The sequence below is a fragment of the Lotus japonicus genome, chromosome 3 (assembly GCF_012489685.1).
Source record: "Lotus japonicus ecotype B-129 chromosome 3, LjGifu_v1.2".
NCBI classification, from domain to species: Eukaryota; Viridiplantae; Streptophyta; class Magnoliopsida; order Fabales; family Fabaceae; genus Lotus; species Lotus japonicus.
The window spans coordinates 22,886,187-22,904,645 of NC_080043.1; the positions used below are offsets into that span (position 1 = coordinate 22,886,187).

The window sequence follows — 18,459 nt, forward strand, 5'->3', positions numbered from 1 at the left end:
AAGGAGATTTGGAAATAATATGAACAGGCTATCACTCAATCATCCGTTAAACAAATCTTTCAGATGGGGTACCCATGATAATTTTCTCTTGCAAGCAAACTAAGAGAACTTACCCAGGATGAAGAATTATTAGCAGAAAAATGAGAGTTTATATTACCGTAAAAATAATGCTCTCGGTACAACACATATGGTTCATAAATTAAGCCGTGTACAACTAGTAGATTCAGATAGGTATCACATCTACTATGTTATCTATCATGCTGGTTATCAACCAAGCAACCAAATTTGATAAGCGCAACAAATAATGAAAAACAAAAATAATACCAATCTTACGGGGGTGAAAGGACTTCTCGGCACAAAAAAAGTTTGAACCGATTTCTACACCGGTTCCTTGCCAATCAACTCAACTATTATCACCATTATAGAAATCCACTTATACGCAGCAACACCCACCCTACATTGTGCTATAAGTTCTTAATCGTTAAACAGCAGCAGCAGCAACACCCATCTAACTATCTTCTTCACTTTAGTCAGATAAACCAGCCTTTGCCTTGAGATGTCGCTTGAAGTCCATAATACCACCCTCCCATTTTTTCACAGCTTGATTTTCACACACCCATATCTCATGGGCTACCTGGTTTATGAGCCTAAAATCATGGCTAACAAGCACCAGACCACCATCCCATTCATTCAATGCTTCAGCCAGTGAGTCAATTGTTTCAATATCCAAATGATTAGTTGGTTCATCCAAAAGTAGCATCTGAGGCTGTCTATAAGCTAACCATGCAAATATCACACGGCTCCTCTGCCCATCAGATAAGTTCTTCATAGGCATGATCTGCGCTTTGCCCGACAGTCCAAACTTCCCAATAGCTGCTCTCATCTTCTCTTCCTCAACTCCAGGGTACTCTCTCATCATATACAGAAGAGCAGACATTTCCATGTCCAGCTTTTCAGCCAAGTGCTGGTGATATTGTGCAATGCGAAGGTGATTGTGGCGTCGAACCATGCCATCTGTAGGACCCAATTCACCTGTCATTAGTTTCAGTAATGTACTCTTCCCAGCTCCATTGGGTCCAACAAGAGCAATCCTGGAGTCTAAATCAACTCCAAAGTCAATGTTCTTGTAGATGAGATTATCAGGAGTGTAACCAAATGACACTTCAACAAACTGGAGCACAGGTGGTGGAAGTTTTCCCACGTCAACAAAGCGGAATACCAAAACTGAGTCTCTTGCTACCTTCTCTGTAAGTCCACCCCGCTCCATTTTTGCAAGAGTTTTCTCCTTACTCTGAGCTTGGCGAGCTAATTTTGCTGATCCATGCCCAAATCGGGCAATGTATTCTTTCATGTTGGAAATCTGTTCCTGCTCCCACTTGTACTGCTTCATCTGGTTCTCTTCCAGTTCAGATCGTGTCTGAACATATTGATCATAATTACCAGTATACATCTTCAATTGTTTGCTTTGCATGTGAATGATATTCGTGCAGACACCATTAAGAAAATCCTGGGAATGTGAAATCACAACCATAATACGGTCAAAATTCTTCAAACTCTCCTCCAGCCACACACAAGCTTCCAAATCTGAAAACACATTTTGTAAGATAATTAGGAACCCACCAATACTCTCCACATAAAGATCGAACATAAATACAGATGTTTCAAAAAAATGTAAGAACATCACGCAATTAAAATAAAATACAGGAAAAAACCAATAGCTAGAATTTAATTTGAAAGAATAACCCAGGTGACACCCATAATTCCAAGTTAAGATTGCATCACTTGCATTAGGATAAATGCGACCACCACATAATGATATGATAATGCAGAGATAGAATGCAGCCAAAGGTGGACAGAGAAGGAGAATTGAACAAGATAAGTGCAAAATAATCAAGAGTTGTTAGAATCATATTATTGGATACTGCATTCACAGACCAACCATAATATAAATATATTATACTATCTTTAAGTATAACCACCATGGCATTCCTTCATCACAGGAGAAACGAAGAAAATGTTGCAGCAAAAACTTCACAAGGCCTAATTTATTTGGTAGACATAATTTAAACAACAGATAAGGAATCCACCAGCCCTTCAATTCAAAATCACAAGTAAGCCAAGCAGAAAAAATCATTATACGAAAAAATCAATGCATAAAGCATGACAAGGTAATAATAACTATTAAGACTTAAAGACAGTATAAATTCTTATATGGAAGGAGGAATACCAAGGTGATTGGTTGGTTCATCAAGTAGAAGAATGGTCGGGTTGATAAATAGAGCTCGTGCTAAAGCAATCCTCATTCTCCAGCCACCAGAAAAATCACGAGTCTTCTTTGCCTGCATCTTTTTGTCGAACCCAAGACCGTGTAAAATTTCAGCAGCACGCTTTTCTGCAGTTGATGCATCCAAGGCTTCTAATCGTTCATAAATACGTTCGAGAGTTTCACCACCCCCATCATCCTGTGAAAAAAATAAATCAAGTATGAAGCCATTCAACAACAAAACAGTGGTGTAAAAGTTCAGTTGTCACAATAATTAAACATACCTGTGCTGCCAAAGTTTCAGCTTCTTTCTCCAATCTCAACCTTTCCTCATCACAGCTCACGACAGCTTCCAATGCAGACATGTCAGAGGCTTCAATCTCCCTGGTAAGGTGATAAATATCCATGTGCTCTGGTATAGGAAGTTCTCGGTGACCTATTGCTGTAAGCAGGGTAGATTTTCCACAACCATTTAACCCAAGCAACCCATAACGTCTGAAAATAATTCAAAGAAAACACAATCACTAATAAATAAATATTGCAGTTACAAATGTTAGCACCCTATATAAAAGTCTGCAGTCTGAACAAATGGATAGACAAACCTTCCATAATTCAGCTCCAACTCAGAATCGACTATCAGATCATGTCCATGAAAAGTAACTGATAGAGATTCTATCTGTAATATCAGCAATGCACATACGTCAATACAACACAGTTAACTCGAAATGCATCGACAATTCAATTAGCTACAAATCATATTTCAGGCTATCCTCTTTTATGGCAAAATATTACAATTCCCTACCTCTAATTTACATTCACAAAGGAGAACCAAGTTTTTTTTACCTTGGCTACATGGTAGAACGTCAATGATTCATACCCAACTGTCTGGCTAGGCACTCAAATACATATACACACACCAACAATAATAAGCTAGAAGTAAGACTACACTCAACTAAGAATGCTATCACGTTTTAGAAAACTTATACACTCCAGCTTCAGGAAATTTGATTAATGACTAATGAAGGTTCTGGCCCAGAACTTCTGGGAAAGATTATTCATTGCTTTCCTTTTACCAGAGGGACAATGAAAGTATAGCATCACAAAAGTACACCAGAACATGTTAAATTGAAGAATCAAGGCAGAACTCTTATAAGATGCCAAAAGGAAAAATCCAAATAAACCATTAGACCACAATAAAAAGCTTTTCAACATGAACTCAGACCTTTCATAATAACATGCCACTATCAGTATGTTCTACAATAAAGCTACACACAGAAACAAATGCATGTTTGCCAAACTAGCTAAGCGCTTTAGGCACAGGTAAATATGTATTTGCATCCTTTAATAACAATTGCAGCAAAACACCAGATTCAAACCTTCAGAAACCAGTTTCTTTCAACCACCCCAAACAAGTTCAAAATTTTACTTTACCATCAGAGTTACATACATGAATTGAATAATTGCTTCAGTTTAAATCTAACAGAGGCAACAATATGAGCAAATCACCAGAAGAAACATAACACCAAATACACAAAATCAAATCAAACACTCTACATCAACTTTTATACATAAAAATCAACTAAAATTGAATTTTCCATTTCATGATTTGTAATACAGGCATAGGCACGTTGATGATGATGATGAAAGAGTAATAGGTTAACTCACCCGAATATCCCTCGAGAGAGGATGCGAACAGAGGACGCCGGTACAGGTCCTATCGGAAATCTGCATATCCGCAATTCCATTAGCGAGCTTGTCGGCAGCCTTGTCAGACGCCGCCGCTTTCGACGAAGCCGCAGCGGTAGCCGCCTTGCCTCCTCTCTTAGCCGCCGCGGCCGCTTTCTTCTGTGCCGCCTTCTTCTTGCTCGCGTCAGACACCATCTTCAACCTCTAATCTCTGCACAGTAACAACAAACTGAGAATTCAAACCACAAACAACAACGCGAAAAAGAGAAAAACCAAAATCAAAATCGAAATCGGAATCGAAAGCATGAACTGCGAACCTTGGATCGAGAATAGAGAACAGATCTAGTGAGGTGAAGATTTCGCGAGAGAAGAGAAGCAGAAAGAGGGGTTAGGGTTCGAGGCTTCTGGTGGAGTAGGGTGAGGTTTGGAATATATAGTGGTGTGAGGTTCCACGTGTTCGATATGGAGCTACCTTAAAACCCGTTAGGTGGGGGAAAATAATATTATAATGGAGAATAATAGAAATTGTGGAATGTGGTAGAGAAAAATATCTTAGTCACTATAAGGGCATTTTCCTCTTTGGTTAGCTATTGAAAAGGAATCCGACCAAGATCTTTCATCACTAAAATGCTACAAATTTTTGGTCTTAGGAGAAATATAAAGTTACTTTCTGTTCACTTGTTAAGGTAGAATTTGGCAATTTGAAAAGTAGAATGTGTAGGATTAAAGTAACATTTTAGGGTTTATCTTCTATGGATCACAATCCCATTTCATTCAAATTATGTTTTATTTATGTCTCAATTAATAAAATTACATCATGTTAATTAAAAACTAGGAAGTGCACTTATATGGTGTTAGATGTTTTGTCCGACCACTCTAGCTGCACTCTCACCTAATCTGATGACGACATCATTCCATAACTATCGAAGCCTCTTGGCCCCCACTCGACTATGCGCTAGAGTCGGGGTGGGGGGTTACTGTTTCGATGGTTGGTTAGAATGGACCTGAAACTGATCATCCTACACCGCCTCCGGATCACACCTCGTTCCCGATCATTTTCAGCCTCACCATTCCTTGACACGCTTGTCACGACCCACACTCGTCCCTTGTCTCATGATCGAGGGCTTTTGTGTCACTTCTCCTTGTCCTATAGAGGTCTTTCACACTAGCCTCAAGCATAGATGCAGGACTACGAACAACTTCCACGCACTTATCTGAGCCCCTTCAATCCCTGCGAGCTGCAGAAGATCCAATGGTTGACCTTGGAAACCGTACCAAGCACTCATTGCCTCTATGGTATCTTAAACCGATGCAAACACATAAAATGCAAGTCCTAAAAAGATCATCAGGTACATACATTTTTCTCAACACTTAGTTGCATCATCTTCTTCTTCACCTAGTTGTTAACTTAGACATTAGAGTGTTATCGCATAAACCCTCCCAAGTGCTACTTATGAAGGAGCTCCAAGACCTCCTATAAACAAGCAGGAAGTTCTATGTTCCTCCCTTCTCAACATTCTTACAGTGATTTGACTGAACTTGTCTAATCAATAATTTTACTTGAGTAAGTTTTAATTGACATGATACAATTTCACCAGTAGAACATAATATGAGACCACATTTGCGAAGTGAGGATTTTGATATTTATTCTAAACTAATAAAACAGCCTCGTGTGTTTAATAATAAAGTACGTGAAAGAAGATGACTATGAGAGTTATGGTTATTTTATATTTTTTTATATTTTTTTTATATTTTTTTTATAAAGAATCAATCAATCATCAATCAATATCAATCAATATCAATATCAGTCAATCAATATCAATATCAATCAATATCAATATCAATATCAATATATATTAGAAAAGAAGAACTTCTATCAGGCTGATTTAATGACGTGTCATTCTCACGTTAATTCTGAGTGACGTGTCATTCTCACGTTAATTCTCATAAAAAAAATTCACGTGTCATTCTCAGGTTAATTCTCATAAAAAAAACATTTTTAAATTTTAGATTTGATTAGGATTTAGGTTGTTTATTTCTTGATTTTATCTTAATTTATTTTTTATTTATTTTTAGATTATTAATTAATTTTTATGGTATTTTTATTGAAATTTCGGATTTTTAATTAATTCATGATTTTATGAGTTTTTATTGTAATTTGCTAGATTTTTTTAGTTTTTATCTACCTTTATTTATTACCTTTTTAAATTTTAGATTTGATTAGGATTTAGGTTGTTTATTTCTTGATTTTATCTTAATTTATCTTATTATTTATTTAATGTTAATTTTAGGAAATATTTAATTTTATTTTAGAGTTATTTTTAGAGTATAAATTAATTACGATTTAGGTTGTTTATTTTTATCTTATATTAATTAATACTCTAAAAAAAATTTCAGGTGTCATTCTCATAAAAAAAAAATTCACGTGTCATTCTATTTGATAGATTCTCTTATGTTATGTTATTTTATCTTGAAACCGAATTTTAAAAGATTTGCCCTAATTATCTAAGATTTACCTGGGTTACTCCTTACTAAATTTATTTCCAAAACAAACCTTGAAACCGTTTTTATTATCTCTTTAAATTAGGAAAAGTCTCAAGCCTAATTTACTACATATTTACAGGATCACATTCATGATTAATTGATATATCAAATACAATAAACATATTCCCCGTGCAACGCACGGGAAAAAACACTAGTTTTAGTAGTAATATATGGACTTAAATTATAAACATTTTTTTGTTACATCGGAAAACAAATTATAAACATTTTTACCCAGACTTTAAATCATTTACTATCACTTTAAAAAAATTAATTTTAGATTTAGTTATTATACGGTAAGATGGCATATTTTAATTAGTTGATTATGTAAAATTTATCTATGTTAGTGTATAAATATTTTAAGTCTTTTGGAAATTTGGTTTAACAGATTTGAATGGGCTATAAAATGAATTTTGGTTAACATGAACCTTTGTTTTTTTAGATGGGTTAACATGAACTTGGGCCATACATTTATTTAATTTTTCGGTACCAATCAAGGACTCAAGGTAAGTCATGTGGTTAGGAATATTTCACATATGAAACACATGTAACAATGAACACCGCCAGTGGCGGACCTACCACAGGGCTTGGTAGGTCCAATGCCCTGGCTCAAAGAAAAAAAAAAATCTCTTTGGACTAGGTAGGTATTTTTGCCAAAAAAAAAATTAGAGAAAAGGCAAAATTTAAAGGAAGGCAAAGTTTAGGGACTTAATCAAAAAATTTGCCTATGCTTCCTAAAATTTCTAGTTCCGCCACTGAACACCGCCTTACACATATTCGGAATCGGAATGGAATGGAATAAGTAGATAGGATTCCTACGGCAAGGAAGGAAAGCTTCAACAGTGGTTACAGTGCTATGCTACATCAGAGTGCTTATAATTGACATACAGATATTCTCGACCCACCTATCTAAACTATAGCATTTGTTTTTCAAACAAAAAGAAAGTCAAGCTGTAAAGATTGACCAATGCTTAGGGTTAACATAAGGAAAATGGTGGTTCTTACTCAGTCAATTCTGCTCTTTTAGTTCACTCTGAACGGGAGCATAAATATCCGATCACAGTTCTTGATTTTCTTTAATGATCTCATAGGTCTACTCCCTAACAGTAGTGACCCCCTCATAATCCTTACAAAGGTCAACAATCAATCCCGAAAGAGGAGAATGAAGGACAATAAATTTAAAGGAAGATGTAGCCCAAGTTTAGCTAAAAAAAAATAGCAAGAATATTCAAACAATGCAATCTTTTGCAACAAGTTTTTTTTTTTTATTCAGATCCAGGCTAGAAGTCCAAATTACAGAATCTCACCACTTACAAAAAGTATGTTACAAGAGTCAAATAATAAGGGAATAAAATCATAGATCTTGACAGGAATCAACAACCCCATGTCATTCTTAACAAAAGCATCCGCAACCGAGTTACCTCTGTAAACACATGCTTTAGGTGGACTTGTTCAAACCTATTGATATCCTTAACTAGAGACGCCGCATGTTTTGAGAGGCAACAAGCTTCCAAATGCTCCAAATGATAGAAGAGTATTGGTGAAACTCTGGAACATTATTGCTACAAGCAGAAGAGCATGCAAATAGTCTGAAAAAAGAATAATCTTCTTGAACCTCGTACTCCAACACATAAGCAAGCCATGAAGATTGGCAAGAAGCTCGGCTTCCAGAATATCATAGACACCAATGTTACTACTAAATTCCTTCAGCCAACCACCAAGGCCATTTTGAACCAAGCTAACAAAACATACAACATCAGGATTACCCAAAGAGCTATCATCCACATTTAGAACAACCAATTTGCACGAGGCTTCTCGGTAGCCACCCATCGAGGAGCCACTTGGTGCGTAACTGAATCGCTAAAATGCAACAAACAAATTACCTACAAAATAAATAATAGAAGTATTCGTCAAAATAGTCCTTTAAAAATAGTCTCAGAACAACATTTCCAATAGCCCAATCTTGGAGAAAAAAGTCAACAAACACTTGCAGAAAACTTTGAGCAATATGGAAAATCAATCGTCATGCCAAATAGCCCTTACTACTATTGCTTATGCTTGATTTTGATTAAGGTTTGGGCTTGGATTATTACAAGGTTTGTGCTTGACATGTTGGTCTAGGCTTGTGTTCGGTACTTCATGCTTAGCATAACCCAAAGGGTTTATTTTATGACTTCGGTCACTACTTGGTGGGTGTTCAAATCATATCTACAAGATGACATGAAAAATTTGAAGGATGTGTACTATGAGAAAAAACAAGCGCAAGGGAAAAATATTACATCATCCCTTTTATTCATCAAGTAAATAAGATATTACTAGATTATCAACTATAAAAGAAATGTGAGTGAGAAACATTACATGAGACATTGATACTTCTTTTTTAAACAATTGTTCAATCATGTAACTCCATTACCAAGTTCTTTCATTAAAAGCAATCTACAAATCTTCCCCAAAATCTCCTCCTTGAAAATCATCTTCTCTCCTTTTCTCGTCAAAGTTTCTAAATGATTATAAACCCATAATGGGCATGCTCATGCAATTCATAAAAAGTTGTAAAAACAAGTTTCATATCATCTTTATAAACCCCCCAAAATGCAATTTTTTTTTTTACTTTAAGCTATTTAACTAATACTTTACTCTAAGGCGAAAACTCATTAAAATTTCTTAAATTGATTTCATAACCTCATTTTTTTTACCATTTATATCTAGGCAAACTTAAAAATGCTGTTTGTGTTTTAAACAACAGCAATGCCCCCCACTTATTAGCCAATAGCAAGATGCCAAGTTTACTAGACTGCCATGTCATCCATTTGACTAGTAATTTTTAATGTTTCAAATTTAGGTCCCTAAACTTCTTTCAGTTTTGCATTTTATCCTCCAACTATTTACATTTTTTAATTACTTTTGAACTTAGAAAAATCAAAATAAACCTAAAATAAAATTTGTGAAACACATTCATTAACCTAAAACATTTCTGCTTCATCATGTTCTCTCTTCAGCCGCAGCTTTCTCGCCGGTGGTGGTTCCAGTCGCGGCGGTTCACCACCGCGATTTGCTTCCACCACCGTGTTCCAACTTATAGGCCTCCTCAGCTGAAGTATCTCCTCTGCCCCAAACGGATCATCTGGTGCAAGGCGCCCTCCCCCGCCTCCCCAAGCCCCTTTTCATCAGACAAGATTCACCTCATCCGTCGCAAGCACGCCTCTGGCAAAAACTTGCCAGCCTATGTACGCTCCTATCACAGGTAGATATTTTTACTGGGCAATCAATACCAACACTTCTCTTCATATATTTTTAGTTTAATTTCTTTTACTGCCTCTTTAGGTTCCAAAGTATTGTTATTTTAGGTTCCAAAGTAATTTCTTTTGCAGTGTGATTTTATCTGCAATTTGATGGTTCAGCTGATTTCTTGTGTTTGATTTACCTCAGTTTCAGTTACTGATCTGAGACGAAGAAAATCTTTCACACCTATGAAAGCTCACTTTCTTTGAAACACCACATTTAGATACATGGCAGCAGTTGATGGTTCAGTTCATAAGAGGCACTTAATAAGTGAGGGAACAACCATTGAGGGCGTCCATTGTGTTCCTATATAGTGGAGTTACTTCCAAGTCAGCCAGATATGCAAAGAGCTCGTCTTCCAATACTGGTTGTGAACTTGTTATTGACTCATTACATGGTATCCCACTTGAGCTACAATCACATTGTGCATAAGTTTGATGAATTTTCCTTTTTACTGAAAATTTTGGTGTTGTAGACTAGGACATACATACACATGAAATTATTGGTTGTGGGTCATGTAATACTACCTCGGGTAAATTGTAGTAGATGCATGCACACTTGATTGTACCTCTCTTACTCCCTCCGTTCCAAAACTATTGTAGTTTTAGTTTTTTCACAAAGTTTAAGAGTTCATTAATTGATGTTATAATTTGACTAAAAAACTCTTATTTAATATGAGTTATATGAAAGAGAGAGAATGAAAATCATTGGTCAACTAATTGGTGAGAATTGTGATTGGTGGAAATAAGAGGTGGTACTTGGGAGATACAATATTAAATAAGGGCATGAATGGAAGAGAATGAGATAAAATGCTTTAGATATGTAAAACAACAATGGTTTTAGAACAAAACAAAAAAGCTAAAACTACAATAGTTTTGGAACGGAGGGAGTATAAGAAATTCTGATTTTCTTTGACTGGCATCATAGGTTGAAAATTGAATTGTTTTAATAGCTACATAATATTGAGAAAATTAATTTTCACATATCTCAATAAAGCTTTAAGCAAAGGAACTCTCAAATGAGTGGCATTGATATATTAATGACAAATCTTGTTTTTCACTTTGTTTCAGAATCTCCAATCTTCATTCTTGATGTTCAACACATATGGTATTGTTGTTTTAGAATTTTTTTTGACCATCAATGTAATATCTTGCTTGACTGCTTCTCAAATGGGAATAATGGTTTTGATTTAAGCAAATATATAGGATATTGACATCCTCGTTACTAATGTCACAGTTCTCCCAGGTAATAGCCATGTTCATTTGCTGCAATTTGAGTTGATGGGGCTTAATAGGCGGCAGAATAAATTGTGGAAGGTGGTCTGGCTTGCTGTTATATGGACCGTGTGGAATGGCAGAAACAACCTGGTGTTTAGAGAGGTGGAGATGGAGATAGAAAGATTGTTTGAGATGGTACAAATTTGTTCATGGAACTGGATTACGGCTGGACTCCAAGGATTTTCCTCTTCCTTCTTTGAATGGGTTTCGAACCCGATTCAATGCATTAAACCTGTCTACTGGTGCTGTGGAGGGGCAGTAGGAATTCTCTATCGAGGTGTGTAGTTTGGTCGAAGGGAGTGTGGTATCTGCTCTATTATTTTGATGGGTCTTGTTGTACTTTTTTCTTCTCCTTTCTTTTAGTTCTGCTCTTGCTGTTAATGGGATTCCATGTTGCAGCAATTGTCTTTTCTTTTATTGATGATTCTGAACTCTTTATTTGTATTCCATATTGTAGCAATTGTCCTTTCTGAAATCACAGTGTGAGTATCACCGTATGTGATGCGGTAGGGAATGGGATCAACACAAAAGCATTTCAGAATGTCATCTTCTACCTCAACTCATGCAAAAGATATTCACTTTAACGAGTCATATAATGGCATCAGATTAAAGAGACTTCTCATGGAAGGGGTGATTATGTTATAAACATCTTTATTGAAGTTTTCCATCTTGATTGAAGTTTCAAGATTGAAAGTGCAAAGCTAATGCGTGAAGATTATTATGTAGAATAGGTTGAATATGAATATGAATTATCAATTATGTACTCTTATTGAATATGCACTATTGAACTTCAGTAGTTGCACAATGATGTAACAAGTTTTGATTGCAAAAAAACGCGACTTGAAATCTAATCCTTTGTCAACTTTAGTACTCCAAACTATGAACTTTTAAAGAAGCTTCACTGTTGCATGAAAACAGTTTTTCAGTTATACCTTATACCACAAGAATGATTGATTTGTATGACAGCTTTATTTTCTAAGAAGAAAACGTGTGGGCAAATGCCCAAGCAGCTTCATCAGTTGTTTTAAGAGTGTGATGTAATATAAGTTTTCTTTCTTTTTTAGTGATTGTAGGCATATTTAGTACGGACTGCTGAAGCTATTTTTCAAGATTAGATTGAGACGGAAAAACATTAAATACTTCTAACAATATAGAACTATCAAATAGCTCATCAACCACTCATTTTAATGGAGAACAACTCTGCTTTTCTATACAGTAGAAACTATCACAATTTCAACTTGCTCCTCTAAAATTTATTGGCATTTTATCCAAGGCTTAATAGAATTTACAAATTAAAGAATCTGGTTTAACAGAAGTTCCTACTGTCATAAAAAATGCTTAGCCTGAGTAAAAAAATGCTTAGCCACAAATAAAGGGCGGGGACTTGAAGTAGTCCACACTGTTATAGTTTGATCCTGACTACCAATGGCAATAATATTGTAAGGCTGCGCCTCTTTTCTTCCAGTCTTAGAGGTACCAATTGGTCCACCCAACATGCACAGACTTCACTTCCTGAGCATTAGAGATATTCCTTCATAACATAGAATGGTTGAACTTCACCACAACGATTGGTGCATTGTGTCCTGGGAAATCAAATGTTGCAGACCATTCACCTCTCTCTAGCACAGAGGCAGAATTCCTTGGCTTCTGGAAACCATGTGTGGTGGTGATAAAATGACCACAAGGAGACCATCCAAGACGCCTAAAAAAAGTTGAACCAAGCTGATATTAATGATGATAAAATGCTTATCTCCAATACATGATACTTGAAATTGTAAAACCTACAACTAAAGCAAAGCATTAGTCAAACCCAACCCAAAACATGCTAGTTTAACAGTATGTGTTTGCTTTCTAGTCTCTCTTATATATACTCCCTAAAGAAGACATTTTCCAGGTCTGCCATTGATAGTTCAATAAAATCAGCAAAATATCTCCAGTAGTTGTTGATCTCTAGATTGGATTATGCTGTAGTATCCTTAACTGGTTTATGCTGCCAGTAGTTGTTAATATCTCTAGATTAGATTTGTTCCAAATTGAAGAAGTACATGAGTTTCTAAGCACCACTTAGAATTTCACCTAAATATTCAGCCACCACAATATCAACACACACCAGTGTTCACCTTCATCATCACAAAAACCCACCACTTTATTCACCACAAGGGTTCTCAATTTTCAATTCTTATTTTTTAAGTTCAAATTCAACACTTAATTTTGAGAGAAAAACAAAAGGAAATTAGATAATGAGAGGGACAAAAAAATGATTGTGGCTTCGCATCACTCAATCACGTTCCACTCATCATAAAAAAATAAACTCCACCAAACTTCTTCCCCGTGTGTGTGGATACCCACCATCATAACCAGCTCTTCAAAATTGTACAACCTCGTTAATTTTCCTCTCTGGAAGTCTTAAAGTGGGGTATTTGCCCCTCTTAACATGATGTATCATCCACCAATACATTTGGTATGAAGGTGTCATGTGAAGGAAGACCATTATGTTTCTAACACTTAAAATCAACTACAGACCCAAATAACTCATAAAAGTAAAGAAAAGAAATAGAAGCAGGAGGAGGTCAGGGAATACCGTGCACACAACGAATTAGATGATCTTCAGACGAAAAGGGGCTTGTGGGGATGAGGTTCTTCACGGTAGAGGAGGGCTTGCGGCAGAGGAGGGTTTGCAGCGGCAGCAGTGCTTCTAGGCTTGAGAAGAAGTTGCAGCAGAGAAGGGCTTGCAGCGGCAGCAGCAGCGGTGCTTTTGGGCTTGACCGGAAGATGAAACACGGCGGCGGCGGAGGAGGAGTAGGTTAAAGTGATTTTCAAACTTTTTTTTGACACCAGTGATTTTGAAATGATTAAATTAAAGGTAAAATCAATTTCTAAACGAGAAAATAATCATTTCCTGAAAAAATAAATCTATTTTTACTATATTGTAAAATTTATAATACAAATAATTGGAGGACCAATTTAAGAATTATATAAGTTTAAATGATATGGCATAAGCATCCACTTGGCATTCATTTATTGGTTGTGAGAGAAACAGCATTATAACTGTCTCTCACCAAACAACATGCAAAAGTTTGCCTTATCTCTATTTCACTTATGGAAAATGTTTTCTTCACACCTCATTTTGAGGTGGAAGAAGGTGGAGGAGGAGAGAGATAGGAAAAAAAGAAAAAGTAAGAGAGAGAAAATATGAGATGTGATAGATGATAAAAGGAGAGAGGTAGAAACAAAAATAGGTGGAAATGAAGTGTTTAAAAGATGATGTGTGTATATATCATTACTCTTTCACTTATCTCACAAAATCAACTTCCAACCAGCTGCCACATGGAGCAATTGGTGGTATGACTTGGCAAATATAACTTCTCTCGAAGGGTACCTAAGTTGCTACAATGAAAGAAACCAAGTGATGGAGACGCTCTCATGTTAACCTTTTTCGTAGCTACTCTTCGTCTAATGAAATGGATAAATTTAATAGAGAGAAAGGGATTGTTTCCTTTCTAATCCTTGCCAAAAAGGAAGAAATGATTATCAATCTTTCTTTTCACCTTAAGTTAAGTGGATACCAAATAAGAAAGAGGAGCATGTTTGCTCCCGTTCCCTTTTATAAACTACTCCCTCCGTTCCAAAACTATTGTAGTTTTAGTTTTTTCACTAAGTTTAAGAGTTCATTAATTAATGTTATAATTTGACTGAAACACCCTTATTTAATATGAGTTATATGAAAGAGAGATAATGAAAATCATTGGTTAACTAATTGGTGAGAATTGTGATTGGTGGAAATAAGAGGTGGTAGTTGAGAGGGGTATGGATGGAAGCAGTGGCGGAGCCACGTTGAGACAGGGGAGGGCTGCAGCCCCCCCAAAGTCATGTTTTATTTGTTATATATATATGAAGATGCATGATTTGTCAGATGATATGTGTTGTCCCAGTGGTTGGTAACTGTGCTTTGTGACTATTAGGTTGTGTCTTCAAATCCTCCCCAAGTGATTTTTTGATTAATATTCCATTTTAACAAACTTACTTTTTCTTGCTATTATGTAAATTCACTTATTAATTGTAACAAAAAAAAATTCACTTATTAATACTTAATAAATTTTATACAATTAATTAGTTCAAGAATTAAAATATTTCTTGGTGGTTAAAAACTCTCTTAGAAGGTTTTTTTTTAAATAATACTTCCATTTTGCCAAATTTATATGTTTTTTCAAGAGAAACATTTGTAAAAAATGAACTAGTAAATTTCCAACATCATTAATATAACTTATAATAAATTTTCAATGAGTATATAATTTATTTTAGTAATTAATTTTTGTGTATATTTGAGTTCATTCCAAATAAAAAACTTTATATTTATGTTTCATATTTTATTTTAGCCCCCTCATATTATTTTTCCTAGTTCCGCCACTGGATGGAAGAGAATGAGATAAAATGCTTTGAAAATATAAAACAACAATAATTTTGGAACAAAACAAAAAAGATAAAATTACAATAGTTTTGGAACGGAGAGAGTACAAATTATATACCAAATGTACCAAATTCAAAACCCTTTTATGTACGGCCCTTATTCCACATTACAAGTTGTAATTAAACATCAAATTCAAAACTCTCATGTAGTAGTAGTGTGAATTAACCGGTGGTTTTGGATTGCAATTGTGGGAACCGGGTATAGCTTGAAGTTTCATAAATGCCATCAAAGCTGGGGCATTACTTCAGCCAGAGAGAAGATAGATCACAGTTTAAGATCCCAGCTCAATAGGACCACAGTTATGTTATGCCAGCTTAAGAAAGTGGGGCTGAAGATTAATAACAAATTAACAATTGTAACAATGCCAATTGAATGCACCCCAAAACTGATATTGAGTTCACCCCAAAACTACATCTTTACTCAGAGACAATGCCTGAATTTCATCTATAACTGTCTAAAAGCATTAAATTCATCACCTCTAAAGGGGATCTACTTAAAATTCATCATCTTCCATACCAATTTTCAAAGTTGATCATGCCACCAACGAATCAACTGGTCTTGTTCGGTTACCTAGGGAATTTATGTGAACAAAATTGATTCTATATGCGAAACACCATCATAAATTGTCCCTATTTATCACTTTGGTTACTTGATCATAAACTCCAATCAATTAATTAATTACACCTTGACTGAAAATTTTGAAACGATCATATCACCATGATTATTCAAAGTTGTGGCCAAGATGAGAATCCCACTTCTACGAATTTGTACCAATTATGTTACTTTTTTCCGTGCCACGGTTTATTCCTGATTACCCTGCTTTGCCTTTTATATGCAGAAACAGACCACGCAACTGAATCGCTATAGTAGTACTGTTTATACCCCAAACGTTTTCTCATTGCCTCAACCCCTCAACAACGCACCAATAATCAGACCCCAAAATTAGCCAATAGTATTTCTTGTAGCAGAGTTGAAGGGTAGGTGGAAAGGGACAAAATTGGTAGCAAAGGTTAAAAAATGAGCAGTGTACTAACTGACCCTATTTCCCTTCCTCCATCCTCATCCTCATGGCAGGTTCAAGTTCCACTAACGAATGTGGCAGGCATGAAGGAATGGATATGAATAGGACAAAAAATACAAATCATATAGGTACAATGAAAGGTTATATAGCCAACAACATCATAGCATAGCCATAGCATATGAGAATTTGCAATTGCAAATCAATTTGATTCTGATTTGTAACAAAAAGTAGCTGCTAAAGTGGGAAATATATTTCATTTTTGTCATTTACATCATGCATTGGACAGTAGACACCATAACACCTAACACTCACTACTCAAATTAGTATCATATCAGTTAATCAGATAACAAAACCCACCCTTTTTCTATCAAGCACACAATTCACCTATGTGTTAACAAGAGACAAAAAAAAGAAGAACTGTGCCCAAAAGCAAAATCAATTCCTGCAATGCCAGATTCATGAACCTTTTTCCATACTCACATAACAGAACACGCGTTTGGATTCTCATCACTGAAGATCTGCGGCGCGTGCAATGGCCCCATGTAGTGGTGATCACCATCGCCGCCATACCAGTAAGGCCCATATCCATAAACAGGTGCCCAATCCACCATCTTGTTCTGCTTCTGATGCTCCGGTTTCCCCTTGCCACCACCCTCCTCCTCCTCACCCTTCTGTTTCTTCTTACCACCGTCTCCTTTTTCACCACCACCTTCCTTCTCCTTCTTTGGTTGAACCACCTCCACCTTCCTCTTCAACTTCTTCATCAAGTTCGCCACCACTGCCTTCGCATCCATGGCTCCCTTCACCGTCACTGTCTCCTTCTCCTCATCAATCGCCACCTCATAAACCCCTGTCCCCACCACCAAAAAACAACCGTCAACAACAACAAAAAAACAGAGAGAAACAGAATCAGTGAACACTGAACAGAAAGGTGAAACGACCTTTCGTCTTCAACGCAATCTTCTTGATCCTCTCCATACAACCCTGACAGTGCAGCGCCACCTTCAGCACCGCCGTCGTCACCGGAAGCTGCTCGATTATTCAACCACGAAAATCAAAACCTCAAAAAACAGAGGAAACAGAGCACTGAATGAATGTGAAAACAAAAGTGAAATGGAATCACCTCTTTTGGTTTTTTCTCTTCAGATTTCTTATTGTTTTGATTCTGATTCTGATTCTCCTTGTCCTTCTTGTTGGGAAGTGGAGAGATGAGCTCGACGTTCTTCTTGGTTTTGGCGGCGAGCTTGTCCCGGAGTTTGACAGGGTCGACAATGCCGGTGACGGTTAGCTTCCCGGCGTCGCCGTCGGCTGTCAAGCTCTCCACGCCTTCAACAAGAAGGTTCAATTTCAACGCTTCGGTTACGAATCAATCAACGCAAAAAACATAAATAAAATCCAAAAATCATGTAGCGTTGAAACGAGATTGATGAAATGGATTGAATAAGGGGAAATTATACCTTGGAATCCGCGAACGCAGCGAACGATTTTGGAAGCGCAACCGTCGCAATGCATGTCAACTTTCAACACCACGGTGGTGGGTGTTATCTTCTTCTCCTCCTTCTTCTTTCCTTGATTGTTGTCGTTGTTGTTGTTGTTCTTGTTTTTGTTCTGCTTTTTCGACATGATTTAGAGGAATTGGTATTAGCAATGAAGAATGCAATGCAATGTAAAGAAGAGAATAAAGGAGAGAGGTGAAGGGAAACGAACCTGACCCATCGTGGAGTGGAGAGGGTGGTTACAGAGAGTAGTGGTGAAATGGAATGGTAACTGATGAGTCCAGGGAAGTGAGTGGTGAATTTATACTGTTAACAAGAATAATAACTGTGCTATTTTTAGTGGACCCCCTTTTTTTTACCACCATTTTACTACTTATTTTGGAAAGAAACATGGTAATTAGTCTAGGTAACTAGTTGTTATTTGA

The 18,459-nt window shown here is 36.3% G+C and overlaps 3 protein-coding genes across 7 annotated transcripts; 1 reads left to right on the forward strand and 2 right to left on the reverse strand.

The window, feature by feature from the left end:
• Positions 1 to 126: 126 nt before the first annotated feature.
• On the reverse strand, positions 127 to 4,410 carry LOC130747097 (ABC transporter F family member 1). The gene is made up of 6 exons (XM_057599931.1): positions 4,267 to 4,410; positions 3,929 to 4,160; positions 2,866 to 2,939; positions 2,548 to 2,758; positions 2,228 to 2,462; positions 127 to 1,584 (listed from the first exon to the last, which is right to left on the reverse strand). Exons 2-6 carry the CDS (start codon positions 4,142 to 4,144, stop codon positions 527 to 529), a joined length of 1,794 nt encoding a protein of 597 aa, XP_057455914.1. The 5' UTR covers positions 4,145 to 4,160; positions 4,267 to 4,410; the 3' UTR covers positions 127 to 526.
• A 5,027-nt stretch (positions 4,411 to 9,437) lies between these two features.
• On the forward strand, positions 9,438 to 11,942 carry LOC130749311 (uncharacterized). 4 transcript variants are annotated; one of them, XM_057602646.1, is made up of 5 exons: positions 9,438 to 9,734; positions 9,920 to 10,169; positions 10,843 to 10,879; positions 11,009 to 11,326; positions 11,507 to 11,942. In XM_057602646.1, the coding sequence occupies exons 2-5, from the start codon at positions 10,113 to 10,115 to the stop codon at positions 11,533 to 11,535; spliced, it is 441 nt and encodes a 146-aa protein (XP_057458629.1). In that variant the 5' UTR covers positions 9,438 to 9,734; positions 9,920 to 10,112; the 3' UTR covers positions 11,536 to 11,942. The 4 variants fall into 4 exon arrangements, 2 of the variants coding, with proteins under 2 accessions (XP_057458629.1, XP_057458630.1); XM_057602647.1 differs by having other exon boundaries at positions 11,018 to 11,326; XR_009022890.1 differs by lacking the exon at positions 10,843 to 10,879 and having other exon boundaries at positions 11,009 to 11,524.
• Positions 11,943 to 16,660: 4,718 nt separating this feature from the next.
• On the reverse strand, positions 16,661 to 18,373 carry LOC130748665 (heavy metal-associated isoprenylated plant protein 3-like). 2 transcript variants are annotated; one of them, XM_057601903.1, is made up of 5 exons: positions 18,246 to 18,373; positions 17,996 to 18,146; positions 17,662 to 17,891; positions 17,480 to 17,567; positions 16,663 to 17,388 (listed from the first exon to the last, which is right to left on the reverse strand). In XM_057601903.1, the coding sequence occupies exons 1-5, from the start codon at positions 18,252 to 18,254 to the stop codon at positions 17,015 to 17,017; spliced, it is 852 nt and encodes a 283-aa protein (XP_057457886.1). In that variant the 5' UTR covers positions 18,255 to 18,373; the 3' UTR covers positions 16,663 to 17,014. The 2 variants fall into 2 exon arrangements, with proteins under 2 accessions (XP_057457887.1, XP_057457886.1); XM_057601904.1 differs by lacking the exon at positions 18,246 to 18,373 and having other exon boundaries at positions 16,661 to 17,388; positions 17,662 to 17,864; positions 17,996 to 18,161.
• Between the last annotated feature and the right edge of the window lie 86 nt (positions 18,374 to 18,459).

Coding starts and splice junctions, on each gene's coding strand:
- LOC130747097 (XM_057599931.1), bottom strand. CDS start 4,144: ATGGTGTCTGACGCGAGCAAGAAGAAGGCGGCACAGAAGAAAGCGGCC. Junction 2,463..2,547: donor CTGAAACTTTGGCAGCACAG/GTATGTTTAATT, acceptor TTTTTTTCACAG/GATGATGGGGGTGGTGAAAC. Junction 1,585..2,227: donor TGAACCAACCAATCACCTTG/GTATTCCTCCTT, acceptor ATGTGTTTTCAG/ATTTGGAAGCTTGTGTGTGG.
- LOC130749311 (XM_057602646.1), top strand. CDS start 10,113: ATGCAAAGAGCTCGTCTTCCAATACTGGTTGTGAACTTGTTATTGACT. Junction 10,170..10,842: donor TGTTATTGACTCATTACATG/GTATCCCACTTG, acceptor ACTTTGTTTCAG/AATCTCCAATCTTCATTCTT. Junction 10,880..11,008: donor CTTGATGTTCAACACATATG/GTATTGTTGTTT, acceptor CTAATGTCACAG/TTCTCCCAGGTAATAGCCAT.
- LOC130748665 (XM_057601903.1), bottom strand. Junction 17,892..17,995: donor CTGCGTTCGCGGATTCCAAG/GTATAATTTCCC, acceptor TCGTAACCGAAG/CGTTGAAATTGAACCTTCTT. Junction 17,389..17,479: donor GATTGCGTTGAAGACGAAAG/GTCGTTTCACCT, acceptor TGGTGGGGACAG/GGGTTTATGAGGTGGCGATT.